Here is a 16,384-nt window from a genome sequence, read left to right as displayed (position 1 = left end):
GCCCGAGGGAGGTTTGTGCAGTTCAGAGAAGTACCTACACACTCAGTAGGTGCCTTCTGAACCAGGCTCATCTGGCACTTTGCAAGGAACACAGGTCCAGTGGCACTGCGGGTGTCAGGGCAATGAGTCATTTGGGAGGTTGTACAGCTTTGTCTGGACGCCTGGGTTCCAGCAGCCATACTCAGCAACCTTGTTATGAAACATGCAAGGCAATCCACAGGGTTGTGAACTCCTTCTAGTTCCACTCAAATGAACATTAGAAATACAATCTCTCAGCAGTTTGCTCTTTTGCACATTGGTAGAGAAAAACAGCCACAAATTTCAGCTGCGAGGGAAATTAATTGAACACTTACTAAGGAATGAACTAAGGATCAGAACATAATAGGCTGAGGTTAAAAATTCACTTCTGTCTAGCATCCCCACACCTATCTCCCCAAATCTTCTTTGCAAAGTGCTCCCATGGAGTGAATGCCCTGTAAAGTAGCTTCACTTAAAAGGTGAAATACTTTCAGCTTGACATCATCTACAAATACCATAATATGCTTTGGGTTTATAACCTAATATTTTCCTGGTTGAGAGCCAGTATCTGGGAATCGTGAAATACTTTTTTTCCCCTGACTATATATTAGAGGAATGATAAGAAATCAGAACAGAGCTTAAAGCATATTTGTCTTTCCTTCTTAGTGCCTCAGAAGAATGCTTTACAAAGAAGAAACATCTTTATTGCTCACCTAGATGCATCAAGGCTTCCTTGTCCCAGGGCCAAGTTGCCACTCCAGCCAGCTCTTCCTCGGAGGAATTGGCAAAGAAGATGTTGAGGTGTGTGGATCCATCCAGTTTGAGGATGTTCTTCAGTTCGTTGACATCCAAGTATGCTCTGTAGGAAAAGAAAAGCATTTTGTTTTCTAAAGGTGACATGAAAAGCCACAAAGTATAGAAGAAGTGCTGCAATCCAGGCAAAGATCTTATAATATCCTGCATAACAGTCACCTGAGATATTTTAATAACCCACTCCCTAACTTTGATTGCTTTGCATTCATACAGTGAATCTTATACAAGGATATCAGGCCATTGATTAACTGAGGCCACAAAATCCAAGCTAAATACATAAAGCTGTACACATTCTGAAGATAAGTATAGGAATCTACTTATTATGAATGTAATTAACCACATATTATGGTCAGTAAATCTCTTATATCAGCAGTTACCTTGCACATTCCCTCTAGGCTGTTTATTATTGTTACCTCTAATTTTCCTTCACGACAAGTTTCACATCTTCAGGCTGGTGCAGCAACACACACCAGCTCACAAAGTTCCTCCTTTAGCACCAGCACCAGCCACTTGTAAGAGGATGCAGATGGTCTAACCTTGACACTGGATGCTTGGAAATTGCTATTTATTGAAAGCCAAGTTGTGCCAAAAGGTCTCCTGGCAAGACATCTCTGCAGGAGCGGTACCATACTGTGACATCAATTCCTAAGGCTCCTTAGGTGTTCCCCTCCCTGGTGAGCTGTATTTCTTCTTAGCTTTTGGTATGTCTGGAGGTTACAGAGCAATCTGCTTGCAGATAAGCCAATCCCTTAAGCCTAATGGCCATTGGAAGCACTCTTTGCACTCCTTTAAGGGAGGAGACTTTGTCAATACTGGAATAGAGGAGCTACTCACAGGGCACGCACCATGGTACAACACTGCTTCCATTGGAACTCTGATGCACACAGAGTAAAGCTGGAGAAAGTGAAGCATAAGAGTAACCCATTGGTTCTCTGTTTCTAGCTCACAGTTTTGATATGAAGCATGCTAACACAAGATCTCAAACCCAGGTAAGCTGCACTGTCTTCACTTGACAGGTGGAAACAACAGAGAGATCACACTGAGTCAAGCACGGCTGTCTAGCTTGTAAGGAAAGGACACCATGATGGTCTTGAGCAGGTTGATTCCTGCTTCCTAAAGTCCCCCTCTCCATCTGTGTATGGGTGTTCATGGGGCTCACACAGCTCTCACAAACCAAACACATTCAGTGAATAGGGTTCCTTGCATACTTTGCAAGGCTTTCGTTCCCAGAAGGGTGAAGAAAAAATAGGGGACTTGGATCAACACCAAGATCTTTCTGTCCTTCCCTGGAGGACTCCCCAATGGAAAACACATTCATATTTCCACAATAGCTTCCCCTGCCACTTGCTGAAGTCATTGCCTCCAAAATAGCACACGGCTGGGTGTCCCCAGGCCCTCGCTGACTCATGGAGGAAGACGTGCTCTTTGGGGACCCCAGTGGAAGGGTATGTTTCCATTCCATACAGTGTTTATCTTCCGATCAGATGTGGATGACATCCTGAAGGACAGGTCAGCACTGTGACCCCTTACACATTTCTCATCTCTCCACTGTTCCCAACACATCTATGGAAAACACACACATCTTCCCCTTAGCTCCTCAAGCCTGTTCTGCATGTATCTGCAGAACCTTCTGAGGCTGTGTGTAATCTATGTCCATGATCTTCTTTGTGCCTTTGAAAACACCTCTTCTAAACATGGGCTCATATGTGTCCACAAGCAACAGTTTGAGATTACATGACAACTAATGTACATTTCCAGACGAAAGCATAAGTGCATTGGGACAATATGTGATGGAGGATGCACGCATGGGAAGGGGAGGATGTGTATGTGTACGTGTACGGTAGCATCAGTAGAAGACAGTGAGCAAAAGCGTAAGAGACAATGGCTGAGTGGTGTGATGCTTTGTGCAAGAAAGAAAAGGACAGAAACAGAAGCACTGTGTATCTCTAAGTAGAAAAACGTTTGTATGTTTTGTATCACAGTGGGAAAGAAAGGCCTGTATTGAGACCGTGGTTGTTGACTCTGGATGCAGGCACTCCATGGCCTATGCAAATCCCTGTAGGAGTAACTATAATCAGACTCCCCTCCTGAGATTACCATTTTTATCCCCACTCTTCTCTTATGGTTTCAAATAATCTAAACTAACATTTCTTTATTCTCAGCTGTCTCTTTGCTTATTGTTTACACGATCCCATCCCCATTTATAGCCTCAGTGCATGGCCACAAGGGCTCCCTCACTTGCACACAGGCTCTGTGCTTCAACATCTAGGTACATGGATTATTACTGCAGACAACATCCAGAGCAGGCAGCATTTAACTAATTGTTAAATGATGTCAGTGCATCACTGAGACTGAACTCCTCTTACGTAAATTCACCAACTCAACTGGACTTGGCTTTATGGCATTTCTCTGACCACCATTTCTCTGCCAGCCAATATAAGTCTGCAAATGAATATATTCAGAAGGTGTAAGAACAGAATGTCCAGAGGATTTTTAGCAAAGGGGCTGCACAGGACTAGGTGTAGGCAGATCATGTTTGGGAGGAAGAAAGCGCAGTAAAAGCAGTCAGCAACCCCCAACACATAAACATGCTCCAGCACTTAGCTCAGGCAAATCCCTTGTAAGCGTGTGGACATGCGCCTGCATGTGCGTGCATGAGCTGAGGTGTGAGTGTGTAAGCAAGGCTTTGGATTGTGCACACATGCGAGACAGCCAAGAGTATGCATGCAAAGGAACCAGCGTGTGTGTGTGTGTGTGTGTAAGAGATAAAAACACGAGCTGGAATTCTATCCTCTCCTTCCTCCCCGTGTTTCTAATAACCTCCCATCCCTATCCATCATCACCACATTCCTACACTCAAGGAGGCATAAATTAACTACTTTTGCAGTTCATGTCCAACTACGTAGCCGCAGGCAGCAGACCCAACAGTTACCAGGTCAAAATAGCTTTCAGTTATTGCATTGGATGAGGCTGCCTCCCCCCTGCTGCCGCGGCTGCTTTGTTATCAGCCCAGACTATCTGACCCAATGCAATCTGCGAGCGCTGCTTACACTTCTCAAGGTTATGTGGGTCCCCTGATAGAGGACATAATGTCTGTCACATGGGCTCGTGCCAAAGAGAGCCAAAGAGCCCAGCCTTTCCAGCACTGCCAAACTCGCATTTCAAAGACATGAGTGCAGTCTTGGAAAGCGATCAAAGCCTTCCCAACTGTCATTAGAATATTTCCTTTATGCATCTCTCCGTGAGTGCCAGCAACATATTTCATAAAATTCATTGGCTCGAGATGGTACCTCCAATATAAACCTGAATGGGGGAAACTGTCAGGGCAAGCCTATGTGGAAAACAAAACAGAACCCAAAGCACAACAAAACACGTGTAATTCCTGTAATGGAAAAAACATACGATGCTGGATGCTGTGAGCGTGCCTCGCTCAAGAAAGCCTAATGAGCCTATTAGTGCATCATAAAAGGTCTCGTTTGCAGGAATCTGGTTTAGACATAGAAATTCTATGGGCTGTTTAAGGCCATTTGGGACACCAAATCATATCAGGCAATGTGCACATTCCCACCCAGATCTTTTCATCGACTTTTTTGTCCAATGCACAGCTTCACTTTGCTTTTTTCCCTCCACTGCAGTGTAAATGGCCCCCTGGAACTCTACAGCAGCTCGCCCTCATCCAGTAAGCCCCAGACCTCAATCAGTAATATGCATCCCGTGCAATGCTCCAGTTTCATTCTAATGGAGCCTTCAGCTCATCCAGCAGTGTCTCGCCACACAGCCTGCCCCATCAGTCACAGGAGCCATTAGCCCCATGCCTGTCTCATCTGTCAAACCCATTTCCTGCCCATTTGGGCTGTGGCTTTGCTGGAGCAGGGCTCATTCCCAGGCAGGGAGGTGAAGCCCACAGGCTTTAGCCCCATGGTTCCATGAAGCTCCCTTCTGCTGGATCCTCAGCTCCAAAGCCAAGCCCAGCTATGAATCTCTGCCACTTCACTACAAACACATTCAACAATGGCTTTTAAACTCAGTGGGTATCCAGTCTAATCATATTAAATCTGGCCTTGGTGGCTAGAGTCGAGCAGTTTTGTAACTGGGTTGGAAACTTTTCCTCCCCATTTTCTTCCAGGTCAGAGAGTGGCTTTCCCGTGTTTCCCCAGTGTGCCTGGGGTGTAGCCTCTTGCACTTGTGGTTGTTTTTGCAAGGAACAGAGTTTTCCAGCCCTTATTGTTAGGAAATGTTTTCTACTGTTTGCTCCCAGTTATTCCCTATTTGACTTTGTTTTGGCTTTTTTTTTTCCTTCAAAGACAAGTGTCCCTTTACAGCAAGAAAACAAACAGGGTACTTAAGGGATTGTTTGCAAGACCCCACCCAAGCACAGAGTAGGAACTTTGCTATCTGCTCACTATGGAGTACGGTCTCCAACTGCCTGATGAGTTTGTTAGGAATAAAAGGCACTGCATTTCACAATCTGAAAACAAAACACCCAAACCAATGCAAAACAAAACCCCACAGCATCTTCTGAATTGGGAAGTCAGCCTCAAAATGTCTCCATTTAAGTCTTGACATGCAATATCCTACCCTTTAGGTAGTGAGTTCAGCATACTGTAGGACAGATTTAATCTGCTGGAATTAGGGACCAGTATATTGCTCTCCTTCCCAAGACTCCTTGTTTCTGCTTTCATTTGGTGATGACATCAAAGAGATGTCAGCCCAGTTTAAACCATAGAATACAGTTTAGCAGACAAAGAGGAGGCTTTTCGGGACAGCCCTGCAATGCCTGTGGCAGATCCAGGTGTGGTTTCCACCATAGTGTGGCTGATGTATCTCAGTCGTGCTCCCTTCATCCCTCCAGCTCCAATCCTGGTCCCAGGACTGACACTAACACGTTAGAGCAGTAAAGAGCACAGCAGTCAGGATGTGGACAGGCACTCACCAGCAGCCCTGTTTGTTCAAGCAACATGGGGGGCACAAGGTTTTAGGGTGCAGAGTCCACCTAGAGATTTTCCATATCTGCAGTGAACAGCAAGAACAGCTTTGAGATACATGATGCTCTTCCTGAAGATAATGGTACGAGCCATGACTCTAACAGCACTGAAAGTTGACCTTGAAATGAGGCCATTTGGCAGACATGCACAATTGTAATTTAGCTTTTCCCCCTGTGATTTCTCAGTCTTGGGTGGTTAGACATGGAACTCTCTTTGGAGACGCAGTGTTGATGCCAGTGTATAAGCTGCCTTTTGTCTCCTGTCATAGAATCACAGGAAAATAGAGCTGGAAAGGATGCCCAGAGATCATTGTTGCCAGACTCCACCCCAAGACAAGGGCATCTCTATGTCACACCAAGCAACTTATCCAGCTCATACTTAAGACCACACATGACAAGGACTCTGCCACTGCCCCAGCAACCTGCAGCCCGTGTTTTAATACCTTTACAGTCACAAGCTTTACTGAAGGTCTACCTGAATCTTTTTCTTCTGCAACAGATGCACATGAGTATTTAGAATTACAGAATCAACCAGGTTGGAAAAGACCTTAAAGACCATAAGGTCCAACCGTTACCTCAGCACTGCCAAGGCCACCACCAACCCATGGCACTAAGGGCCTCGTCTACACAGTTTGTGAACACTTGCAGGGACAGTGATTCCAGCACTGCCCTGGGCACCCTGTTTATGCCATTCCCCACACAAAGGGACATTAAATGACATTATTTTTCAGCCTCTCCACACTGGTTGTATTTTTAAGACCTCTAGTCATTTCCGATGCTCTCATCTGCACTCTCAACATCTTTCTTAAAGGCAGGTCAGCAAAAGAGGACACATTCCTCAAGCTGAGAGCTTATCAGTGCCATGGAACTGTATCTTTGTCCTGGCTATCACCTACAACCTGACATAAAGCACACAGCAGAGATTTCAGACCTCACAAACACTCCTAATACTCATTCTTTTTTTTGCTTAAAGTGCTACAGGTTTATCAAAAACCTGAAAAAAGGGCAATCTCCAAACCCTCTTCAGAGGTGGATTCGCAATAAAATTTTTGTCTGACCTAATGTTAAAGATCTGCCTTTTCTGGCAAATTTAATTTTGCTCATTTCAGACAGATTGCCATAAATCATGTGAAGCAGGAAGCGTGCCTCATCTACATTTAGTTTAGTGTTAATTTAAGACACTGGTGTAAGTGTAGTAAAAGTCATGATAATTTATTGATAAAGGTATAAATCTTTCAGTGATTGGGACAGAGCCTGAAATAGAACGGAGCCAGAATATTACAAGTGAAAGGCTTCAGGTCCCAATTTAGATCCAGATCACTGCCTGTGTTCACACTGAAATCCAACTGTGTAACTGTAATTCCGACCGCATCCAAACCAGGCAGTCACTAGGTCATGTCCACAAGCATAAATTGCAAGCACTGTCAGCACATGTAGGCTTGGCAGCTTTTAAACCATTCTGGTTTATCCACTGCAACAAAATGTCCTAGTCTACAGCCCCCAAATCTGATCTCCTGTTACAAGAAAGAAGGAATGTTTTGGCAAAGGAAAACTTAATAATGATAAGGATCCAAGAGAAGACACTTAGGATGAGTGTTCAAGCATACACCCGGCTTCCTGGGTCGGCTTGGAAGCTTGGGCTGAACTCTGTGTCACTCTCTGGGACACTGCGAATGCGTTCGGGTTAGCTGGTTAAAGCTGGATGAGGGTTTTCTACACCGGAGGCAGGTCCTATAGTTAAGACTGACATTAAGCAACCAAGTAAAACCACACATGGCTACAGAAGGCTGGATGTTCAGTGATCCTAGGGTGCCATCTTTTCCAAGCTCTACCATTATGTTGCTGATTCAGGCTTTACTCACCCTATGACAAGAAATTATACATATATATATAAAAGAAAACAGAAAGAAAAGTTTTACTATGCAAAACATGGGAATCCTTTGGGCTTGGCTTTTCTTTATCCTGCAACAGAGACTGACAGCAGCTTCTTGGTGTAAAGCAGGGAATTTTTACAATCATCAAATCATCAGTCTCATTCCATTTGCTTTGTAATGCTGGCTTTCCAGCAGGACAGTCCTAGCCATAAGCACGTTTCTACTGTAACATTCTACACTCTAAATCTATATGACTGGAAGGAAAAAAGAACATTCCATACATAAATTGTTTGCTACTTAGGTCTAAAAATAAGTATTATTGTCTATAGAACCCTCATGGCACACCCCTGCTTGGTCATATCTGAATTTCTCATGAAAGACTGCTAATCGTGCAATCACAGAACGGTTTGTGACGTTAAAGCTCATCCAGTTCCAACCCCTTGCCATGGGCAGGGACACCTTCCACTAGAGCAAGTTGCCCCAAGTGCCATCCAACCTGGTATCCAACCTAACAAAGGATACAGCTTTATTTTATGCAATTACTTACAGATAACTTCTGGATGTTGTAAATGTAACAGCTACTTAATAAGCTGAACTGCATCAACGGCTTGGAATAAAGCTGGTGGTTGGGCTTCTCCAAACCTAGCTCTGGGTCCTCTTTCGGTTTGGTTCATGTGAGCTTGAACTTTGAGCCAAGTTCTGTTCTCACTGGGTTGCACACAAGTATCGGTGCTGATTGTGATGCATTTGCTCCAGTGTAAATCTAGAGTCAGAGCAAAATTTGATTCTCAAAGTGCAGCTTCAGGTTCAAATCCAAAATCTCAAAGGAAACCTCCGTTGAAACGACCAATTTTTGCCCAATTTCTGGCCAAGGCAACTTGCTTTTTTAAGGAGGGAGGCGGGTTTCCTCAGATCTCCACACGGATTCTCTCAAAGGTTTGTAAATCCTTGCCAAATCCTCCACAAACCTGGGCTGAGATTCAGAAATACAGTGAAACCAGATTCTTTTTTTCCCCGGCACTTTTGCTGCTGGTTCTGGCCAGGATAAGAAAGAGCAGAGGCTGAGGGAAAAAGAATGGGGAACAAGATGATGCAAACCTCTTCAAATGTCATACATGTTCTGCCTGAGCTCTGGGCAACAATCTGGGGAGGCTGTTAATATACAGAAAATTATCTGTTCCCTCTCTCCCTTGATCCTCCCAAGGATTAATGCCCACTCTTTATACAAGAGACCCCACCTTTATATACCCTTTAGGAGATTTATGGAGAGTTGCAGTGCTGCAGACCATAAATACGTGAGCATTGAACCTTCTCCCTTTGCAAGGTCTATGTCCAAGAGCGGAGCAACACTTGAGTTCACTCGTGCAACAAGAACTGAAAAGCCCTGTTTCCTCACACAACCATTAAAGATAATTAAGTAAACCAACTACACAAAGCGAGGAAAAGATCTGCTGGCTGGCCAACATGCAGGAAGGAGAAGGAAAACAAAGGGAAAGCCTTGGCAAGGAGAATTGTGATCTTACTGTACAATTAACTTCTGAGACAGTGAGTAAGATTAAAGAACGGAACATTTCGAGACGCATCTCTTTCAAGCAGCAAAGCATTATGAAGCATAGATGCACATTTCACAGGCCTTTGAAATCAGCAACACTGGCAGGTTTATTTGTTTTGTCTCTTTTTCTTTCTTTTACTACTTTGGGATTTTTTTCTCTCTCTCCTTTTCAAGACTAGAGCCAAATGACCCATGAGAAATGTACTGTAATTTGTCTCTTATCCATCCCTCATCTCCATCTGATATTCCCTCTGCCCTGGTTACCCTGATGTTTTTCCAGACTCTACAGGCTGAACCATTGTAACAAGGAGAAAAGTCAGACGAGAAAGAACGAAGAGGAGTAAGGATACTTTCAGGAACCCGTTCAGTTAAAACAGATTCACTTTCCCACTTTAGGAAAACCTCTTTTGGCTGCAGCAAACCTCACTCACGTAGACATTAGAATTTAAGTCAGTATAGGAAGGTGTGCGTGTATAGATAGATATATATATTAGGCTATTTTAACCATCGGTTATGCTGTTTGGCACTTCCACAGTGCTTCCCCTCTGGGCCTCAAAATGCTTCCTAAACATGAAGAGAGAAATTCCACTCTGGTCAAAGCCCTGACACAAGCCCTCTGCACCGCTCCAAACCCCGTCCAAGGGCTTAAGTGATACTAAAGTGGAACAAGAACCCTTGCACTGGGCCTCCCCTCGAGAGGTTTCACCATGACTGAAGATGCCATCAAATAGCGAAATGAAATAATTTGCTTTGTCTTCTGAATGGGAAAACTGAGGTAGAGAACTGCAGCAATTTGTCCAAAGTAACAAAATTATTCCTTGTGACAGCGAGGATTAGAAACTCGATCTCTTGAGCCTATATCCTGTGATAATAAGGATCATCTTTCTTCTACATAAGCAGTGGCTTGTGTTGCTGATCCTTTAACGGGTGGCTCCTCATCATATTTTACAAGCCTTCACTCATATTTTATAATCATTTACTCATATTTTACACTCATTTACTCTTATTTTACAAGCTCCACAAAAGTCCTAAAGATCTCATGCTCAGCACACGAAAAGCCAGAGCTCCCTACAGTAAGAAGCTGGTCCTTCCTGAATCCTTCAGCTTCACTCTTCCTGAAGACAATGCACCACACTCACTTCAGAAACAGATTTTCCTGTGGAACCAGGGCTCTCCTTTCCATTCTAATATTTGGCATTTGCATACCACCTCTCATCCCAAAGCTTCCAAGAACAACCGACAGATACGTGCGTAGCACACTGCACAGCAGTTCACGTAAAGGACACTTTGGTTACAGTCACCAGAACAAACCTGATTTTTTTAAGGAAAAGCAGGAATGCAGCCTGTCATCACTCCCTTGAATCAGGTCAAGAGTTAGGTAGAGCCTCTGTTAATCAGGCTGAAAGTTGGAGATCAAGAGGAAGCTTGAGGCTTTGACACAGAGTTTTCTTTAATTATAGGAGTAGCTCACAGCAACTCTCTATATTAAAGCTGTCTAACAATTTCCACTGCTAATATTCAACTCCAGCCTGACTTTCTCATCTCCATCCTACTGGCTAAGGGGTCAGGCTTGCGGTCACACTTGCAGCCTGCCCAAACTAGTGCCTTGCTGTCAAGGTTTGGGGTGCTTCTGGAGCACTGGGAAGTGCTTTGTGTCCCCTCTTTAGAGCCCATGGACAGCACGGAATTACCTGCATGGTTACTGCTCTGCCCTGGGCTCCATCCACCTGCCCTATCTGCAGGCAGGATGGGTCAGGACCCTGACTGGGTGAGCTCTGCTGGGTCACCTACCATGGGAGTACCTGGCATTTTTAGGGAGCAAAACACAGGTCAGGGTAGGGAGCACTGTGTCCTTGTGCTCGCGGTTAGGTTGCAGTTACTCATAGCTCCTCAGAAGGGTTCCTGTTGGGGTGTGCAGCTGGGACTTTAAGGGGCTGGTCCTTCAGCATCTTCCCTAATCAACACACAGTGAAAAAACGCAGGATGAAAAAAGGAACAAGATCAAATTCTTTGCTCCTTTCATCTCACTTTTTGACACTAATCCTCCCTGCACATAAACCCCGTGCCACAGAGTGAGATATACATTGCCATTGGAATGAAGAGCGACTTGAAATCAGGCCGACATCAGCAAAAAGAATAAAATCATATATAACCACAAAGGACCTCGCATGTTTATTACAGACACTTTTGGAGTTGATGGGCCAAAATAACCACTCCAAGTATGCATCTTGCAAAACATCACTTGTGCTTTGGAGATGCCGCTTCTTTTCTGTTTTTGTTTTTACAACTCATGGACTTTCAAATCTCATTTCTTAACCTCCTGGCAGGGCTGTGCAGAAAGCTGGTCCTGCTGCAGTGGGCAGATCATCAATGCCTTATGGATAATCCCAATTTTCCTCTTTTCTGAGAAAGAAATGAAAATCTGGTTCAAATGCTTGAAATTTCCTTTTATTTCATTTTATGCAGGAAAGGGTAGGAGACACCAAAGTGAGATCACAGAGAACATAGTCTGGTGATGAAGGCTTCAATTCAAGGAAACCAAAAGCTTGTGCCCTGGCACTAAAAGCCTCACATTTCCAAAGTACATGAGAGTTTTTCTCCCTGTTACTACAAAGGACTAATATAGAGCTGGTTTGTTTTCATGGGTACCGATGGATCATACTAATAAGTCTTCAACAGTGAAGTCTTGAACAGGTTTTTTAAGGAAGGAAAGAAAATGGAATAGTCAGATCCAAAAAGCCACTATATATTACAAGATCTACAAAAGCCACTTGCTCTTGTTCTTTCCCAGCAGTGAAGAGATTATGAGGAAACAGAAAACATCAGCCACTGAAACAGAAATACCACATAAGAACATATAGCTTTGAAGTTCCCAGAAACACCAACACACCTGCAATGAAAATAGTTCAGGGTTGCAGAAAGAAAATACTGTGGATAGTGTATTTTCTAAATAATAGTAACAATAATAATAATTATTATTGTTATTACTATAATTATTATATTCCTACTCATTAGGAAGACAGAAATAAAGGAAAAGAAAGAGCAGGAGCATGGACTTTGTCAAGCAAGTACTGTTGGGACATGAAACGCAGTAGCAATGGCTGTAACAGATCCTGCTAACACAACTCCCTGACAGCAAAATCCTGCCCCTCACTTCTCTCTCTGGAGCCAGAAACAAGCAGCAGGAGGAAAGATGTGAACATGCCTTTCCCAAACACTCAAGAACTTTCAGACTTTCTGGGTTTAAAATCTATGCAGGACCTGCAACTTCTAGATACAAGCTAAAGCAAATACCATTGCACGTGTGTGCTCTGAGAGGGAACATGTCTTGAACTGAGGGATGTATCAAGCAGAAGTAGTCCTCTATTCCTTAAATAAAGGATGGAAGAACATTTGGGTTGCCTCACATATGGATCTGCTAACATGTGTATGAGAAAACAGGCACTATCAGTCCAAAACATAAGGCTGATTGTAAGCATTCCCTGGAGGACACATTTCCCAAGACCCTACAAAATTGGACTGGCAGCTTATGAAACGTACAATCCTGATCCAGCATGTAACAGTAAACTATAGGAAATCATACCCATATATTTGGCCTTCAGACACAAGTGCAGAAATTGCCTGTTTTGGCACCACAAGCCTGTGGATCCACTTGAATCAAACACAGACCCTCCAGCAAAGGGCTCCGAGAATGCAAAGATCTGTTCCCCATTGTGGGATACTAACACAAGAGGGGGAAAACTCTAATTTTCCTTTATGGCAAATCTCTTGACCAACTTTTGTCACAAGTATGACTCCTATAGACACGCCACACAGTTTAATTTCCCCTTAACATTTGCACCCTCTGCCACTCTGATTTGCATCTCTCAACCACACATTGACTTTCGCTCTGGTTTGCTGCAATGATTTATTGGTAACAGGTCACTAACAACTACTACAGGCCTTAAGATCTTGATGACTACAAAACCAGCTTTGCAAAGGATTCAGCAAAAATTGCAGGTTGTCATTTTTGCCCAGCCTCCCACAGATAGACCCCAAATTATACGAACCCACATTTATAAAACATACTCTAACGTGAAATGTCTTGCAGCTCTCTGTCAAAGACAGAGGAGGGCTGTTATGAATTCCCTCACTTCCACAACTCCTCTGCTGCCAGCTCAAGTACATCTCAAGAACTTTACAAAACCTGACACTGTGCCTTATTCAATTGTGGGGGAAGAGAAGGTGTCCTGGAACCACCTCCTGGACTAATTCTCCCTGATGGTTTTCTAGATCAAAACCTGGAAGTGCTTCAAGTATTGTTCCCAGATGGATAAAATACAAACTCTGTGTCTGATCTAGATGACGATAGCTAAAGGTTTGAGCCTGCATTTTAAAGACATTCTGAAGCAAAAACACATGAATACATCTATCCCCAGAAGTAAAACCATTAGAGGAACTCTGAGTGTATGAGAAGGAAGCCAGGAACTCTGAGCCCTTTTCTGAATCCAATTGGGTGCAGGGGGTGAAAATCAAACAGCACAGATTTCTTCAGGCAAACTGGGAGAAACACTCTGATGTGTCTGACGGAAGCATTTTACTCTGTGTTTGGAAGTTTATCATGACCGATCAATTCTGGAAGAATTAGTGAGTGAGTTCTGGTTTTTGGCACTGACACAGTCGTGGTAAAAAGGCTGGAGGCAAAAGGGAAGTAATTTTCATAATGCTGTGAACTGTTGCCATCAATCCTTACCCAAAACATTTCTTCTACTTACTCTAGTGCAGTGCTGTTCTGCAGGAGCTTTCCTCTTAGCTGTTGCCCTTCGTCTCGGGAAGGCTCTCGACCTCACTCGTGCTCTGGATGTAGAGATCCAAGCCAAAGCCCAAAGTCTTTGGGAGTTCAATCTTTCTACGGACTTCAAAGAGCTTGGGATATGTAACTTACTCCAGACAGAAAGCATAACATACGTTTGGAACATTATATACACAAAAATAGAAAAGATTGAATGACTGTTAAGGAATGCAGTGATGGGGAAGCCTGATGTAAACCGGGCATGGCATTTACGTACCTATTTTCAGCCTCTAACCTCAGTGCTCTGAATCCTACTGGAAGCACCTACCTTTCCCCCAGCAATTCTGAAGACTTGAAGATGTAATTCTCTAAATCATGCCTACGCTGTGTGTCTATACCTGCTGTGAGCAGATGGCGTGGCTGCTCCCCTGAGGAACTGAGCAACGACTACAAATAACCAACGCTTATCCGCAGCACTTAGTGCAATAACAACATCAAGACTACACATTTGGGGAGGAATCAGCAGCTTTCAGAATTAGCCCTTAACAGAAAGAAAGTCAAATGCGAAGGCGAAATTAAACCCAAAGAACAAATATATTCACGTATTTTGAACAATAAAAGTTTGTGATTTTCTTAATATTTCTCATGCCTATATTTGTCTCCGTTTGTGCTTGCTGAGGCTGAAGACAGGAATAGAGCATCACCAAGCTCGTGGAAATCAGAAGATCACAGAAAAATGCTGTTTTGTAATTGTTCTCAACCAGTTCTGCAAACCTAAGCAGTTCGGTCGGTCTGGAAACATTTCCATCCTCCCTTGATGCTCATGCTCACATGAAGCAAACCAAGCTCCAGCCTTTTTGACATCTGCCCACGTTCTCTAAAGGAGTGTAGCATATTTCTGTATTTACTTAGAACTTTTCACCAGTTCATCTCTCCCTGTCTCATTCCAAATGAATCAAAACAAATAAATGAATCGGGGATACATGAAACAACTTCAGCAAAGCTTTTCAAAGGGGATTTTGATACCCACATGCTACTAACAGTCAGTGGGTCTTGACTTGGGAATATAACCCCTTTTTGTGCCTTTGGAAGGTGCACAAAAGAGGGTAGATGTTTACAGTGATGGGTCTATTAATTGATATCATCTGGATTTTATGTTATTTAATTGATGTCTGAGCTTTGACTGCAAAAGGAGCTTCAACTGACACACTCCTTTCTGCTCAATGCTCCATATCCCTAAATGAAGAACATAATCTCACATCTTCTTTGATACACAAATATACTTTGTAAGTCTGACACGGGCACAAGCCTCATTACATCATATCATGGAAATTAGAAATGAATCAATAAACAAAGAAGCAAACTCCCGATCAGCTCGTTCCTACCACACAATGTGGAATTCTTCACATTTTACCCCTAATCCCACGTCTGATCAACTGAAATGTCTTCGGGGTCAGGAATGCCTCCGCTTCCTTTTGGTATTTCTTTCACAGTCTAATCACATCTCAGAAAAAGCTGGTATTTTGTGCCTATGTGTCTTATCTTTATCCTTTGTGTAATCTGGGCTGCTTAGCGCTGAAGAAATAATTCGGCAACATACTTCATGCGATGGGGCAGATCCTTCATAGAGGAGAAATACTGGCATGGCCCAAGTAAGGGATTAAATCCCCTTCTTGGCATCTTCATTTTTACTGTGTCTTTCGGTATAATTTTGACATGGAATTTTCCTGGCATAAATCACACAGGTTTGCCTTTCCCCTTCGCACCATGCTGCGCAGCGCTGTGTTTTGGTAAATCTCATCTATTAATAGTTGCCCTCTGTGGCTATAAAAAAATACCTCAGTAGTCAAAAGCCAACCCTTGCTAGGGAACAGCTGTGGATGCCTGAACGCACGCAGGACCCGGCATCCCAGAGCAAAGCCCTTTCTTGGCTCCATGTCAGAGCAAAGCGATTAAATAAGGCCATAGTCAAGCTAACGGAAAAGGAGCCCCTTCCCTGTAAGGGCGAGAGCGCCCGACTCCAGCGTTAGGCTGGAGGAACATCAGGGTATTTCCATTTTCTCACTGACATTTTCTGGCTCCTTTTTTAACTCGGCAAACCCCCCTCCCGTGTCTTCCTCCCTCCATCCACCCTTCTGCCAAGTCCCAATAAAACCTTGCACTTAAAGAACTAGGACAAAGACGTCATCGACAGCGAGTATCAAAGGTCACAGGGTAGATTTGAAGGTCTGGTCTACTCTTTTTTTTTGGTTGTTGTTTGATTGATTTAACTGATTAAAGCGTTTCTGCTCTTCCTGTGCTTTCAGCAGCATCCTGGGTAACTCAGGGGAAATTCAAACCAACCAGCTGTGATCTGTATTACAAAGTCAAGG

General features: G+C 43.6%; 1 protein-coding gene across 2 annotated transcripts in view; it reads right to left on the bottom strand.

Moving 5' to 3' along the window:
* The window catches only part of PAPPA (pappalysin 1), a 365,133-nt gene that overhangs the window by 126,980 nt on the left and 221,769 nt on the right, over positions 1 to 16,384 (bottom strand). For both annotated transcript variants that reach the window (XM_057405883.1, XM_057405882.1), the window contains exon 3: positions 732 to 877. In XM_057405883.1, coding sequence (XP_057261866.1) covers positions 732 to 877 — 146 coding nt within the window. The remainder of the gene's footprint in view (positions 1 to 731; positions 878 to 16,384) is intronic.

Source organism: Pezoporus wallicus, unplaced genomic scaffold (assembly GCF_028554395.1).
Source record: "Pezoporus wallicus isolate ANWC-B61680 ecotype Strahan unplaced genomic scaffold, APGP_CSIRO_Pwel_v1 contig_4684, whole genome shotgun sequence".
Classification (NCBI taxonomy): domain Eukaryota; kingdom Metazoa; phylum Chordata; class Aves; order Psittaciformes; family Psittacidae; genus Pezoporus; species Pezoporus wallicus.
Note: the sequence above shows the minus strand (reverse complement) of the source record. Positions and strands in the feature narration are given on the sequence as shown.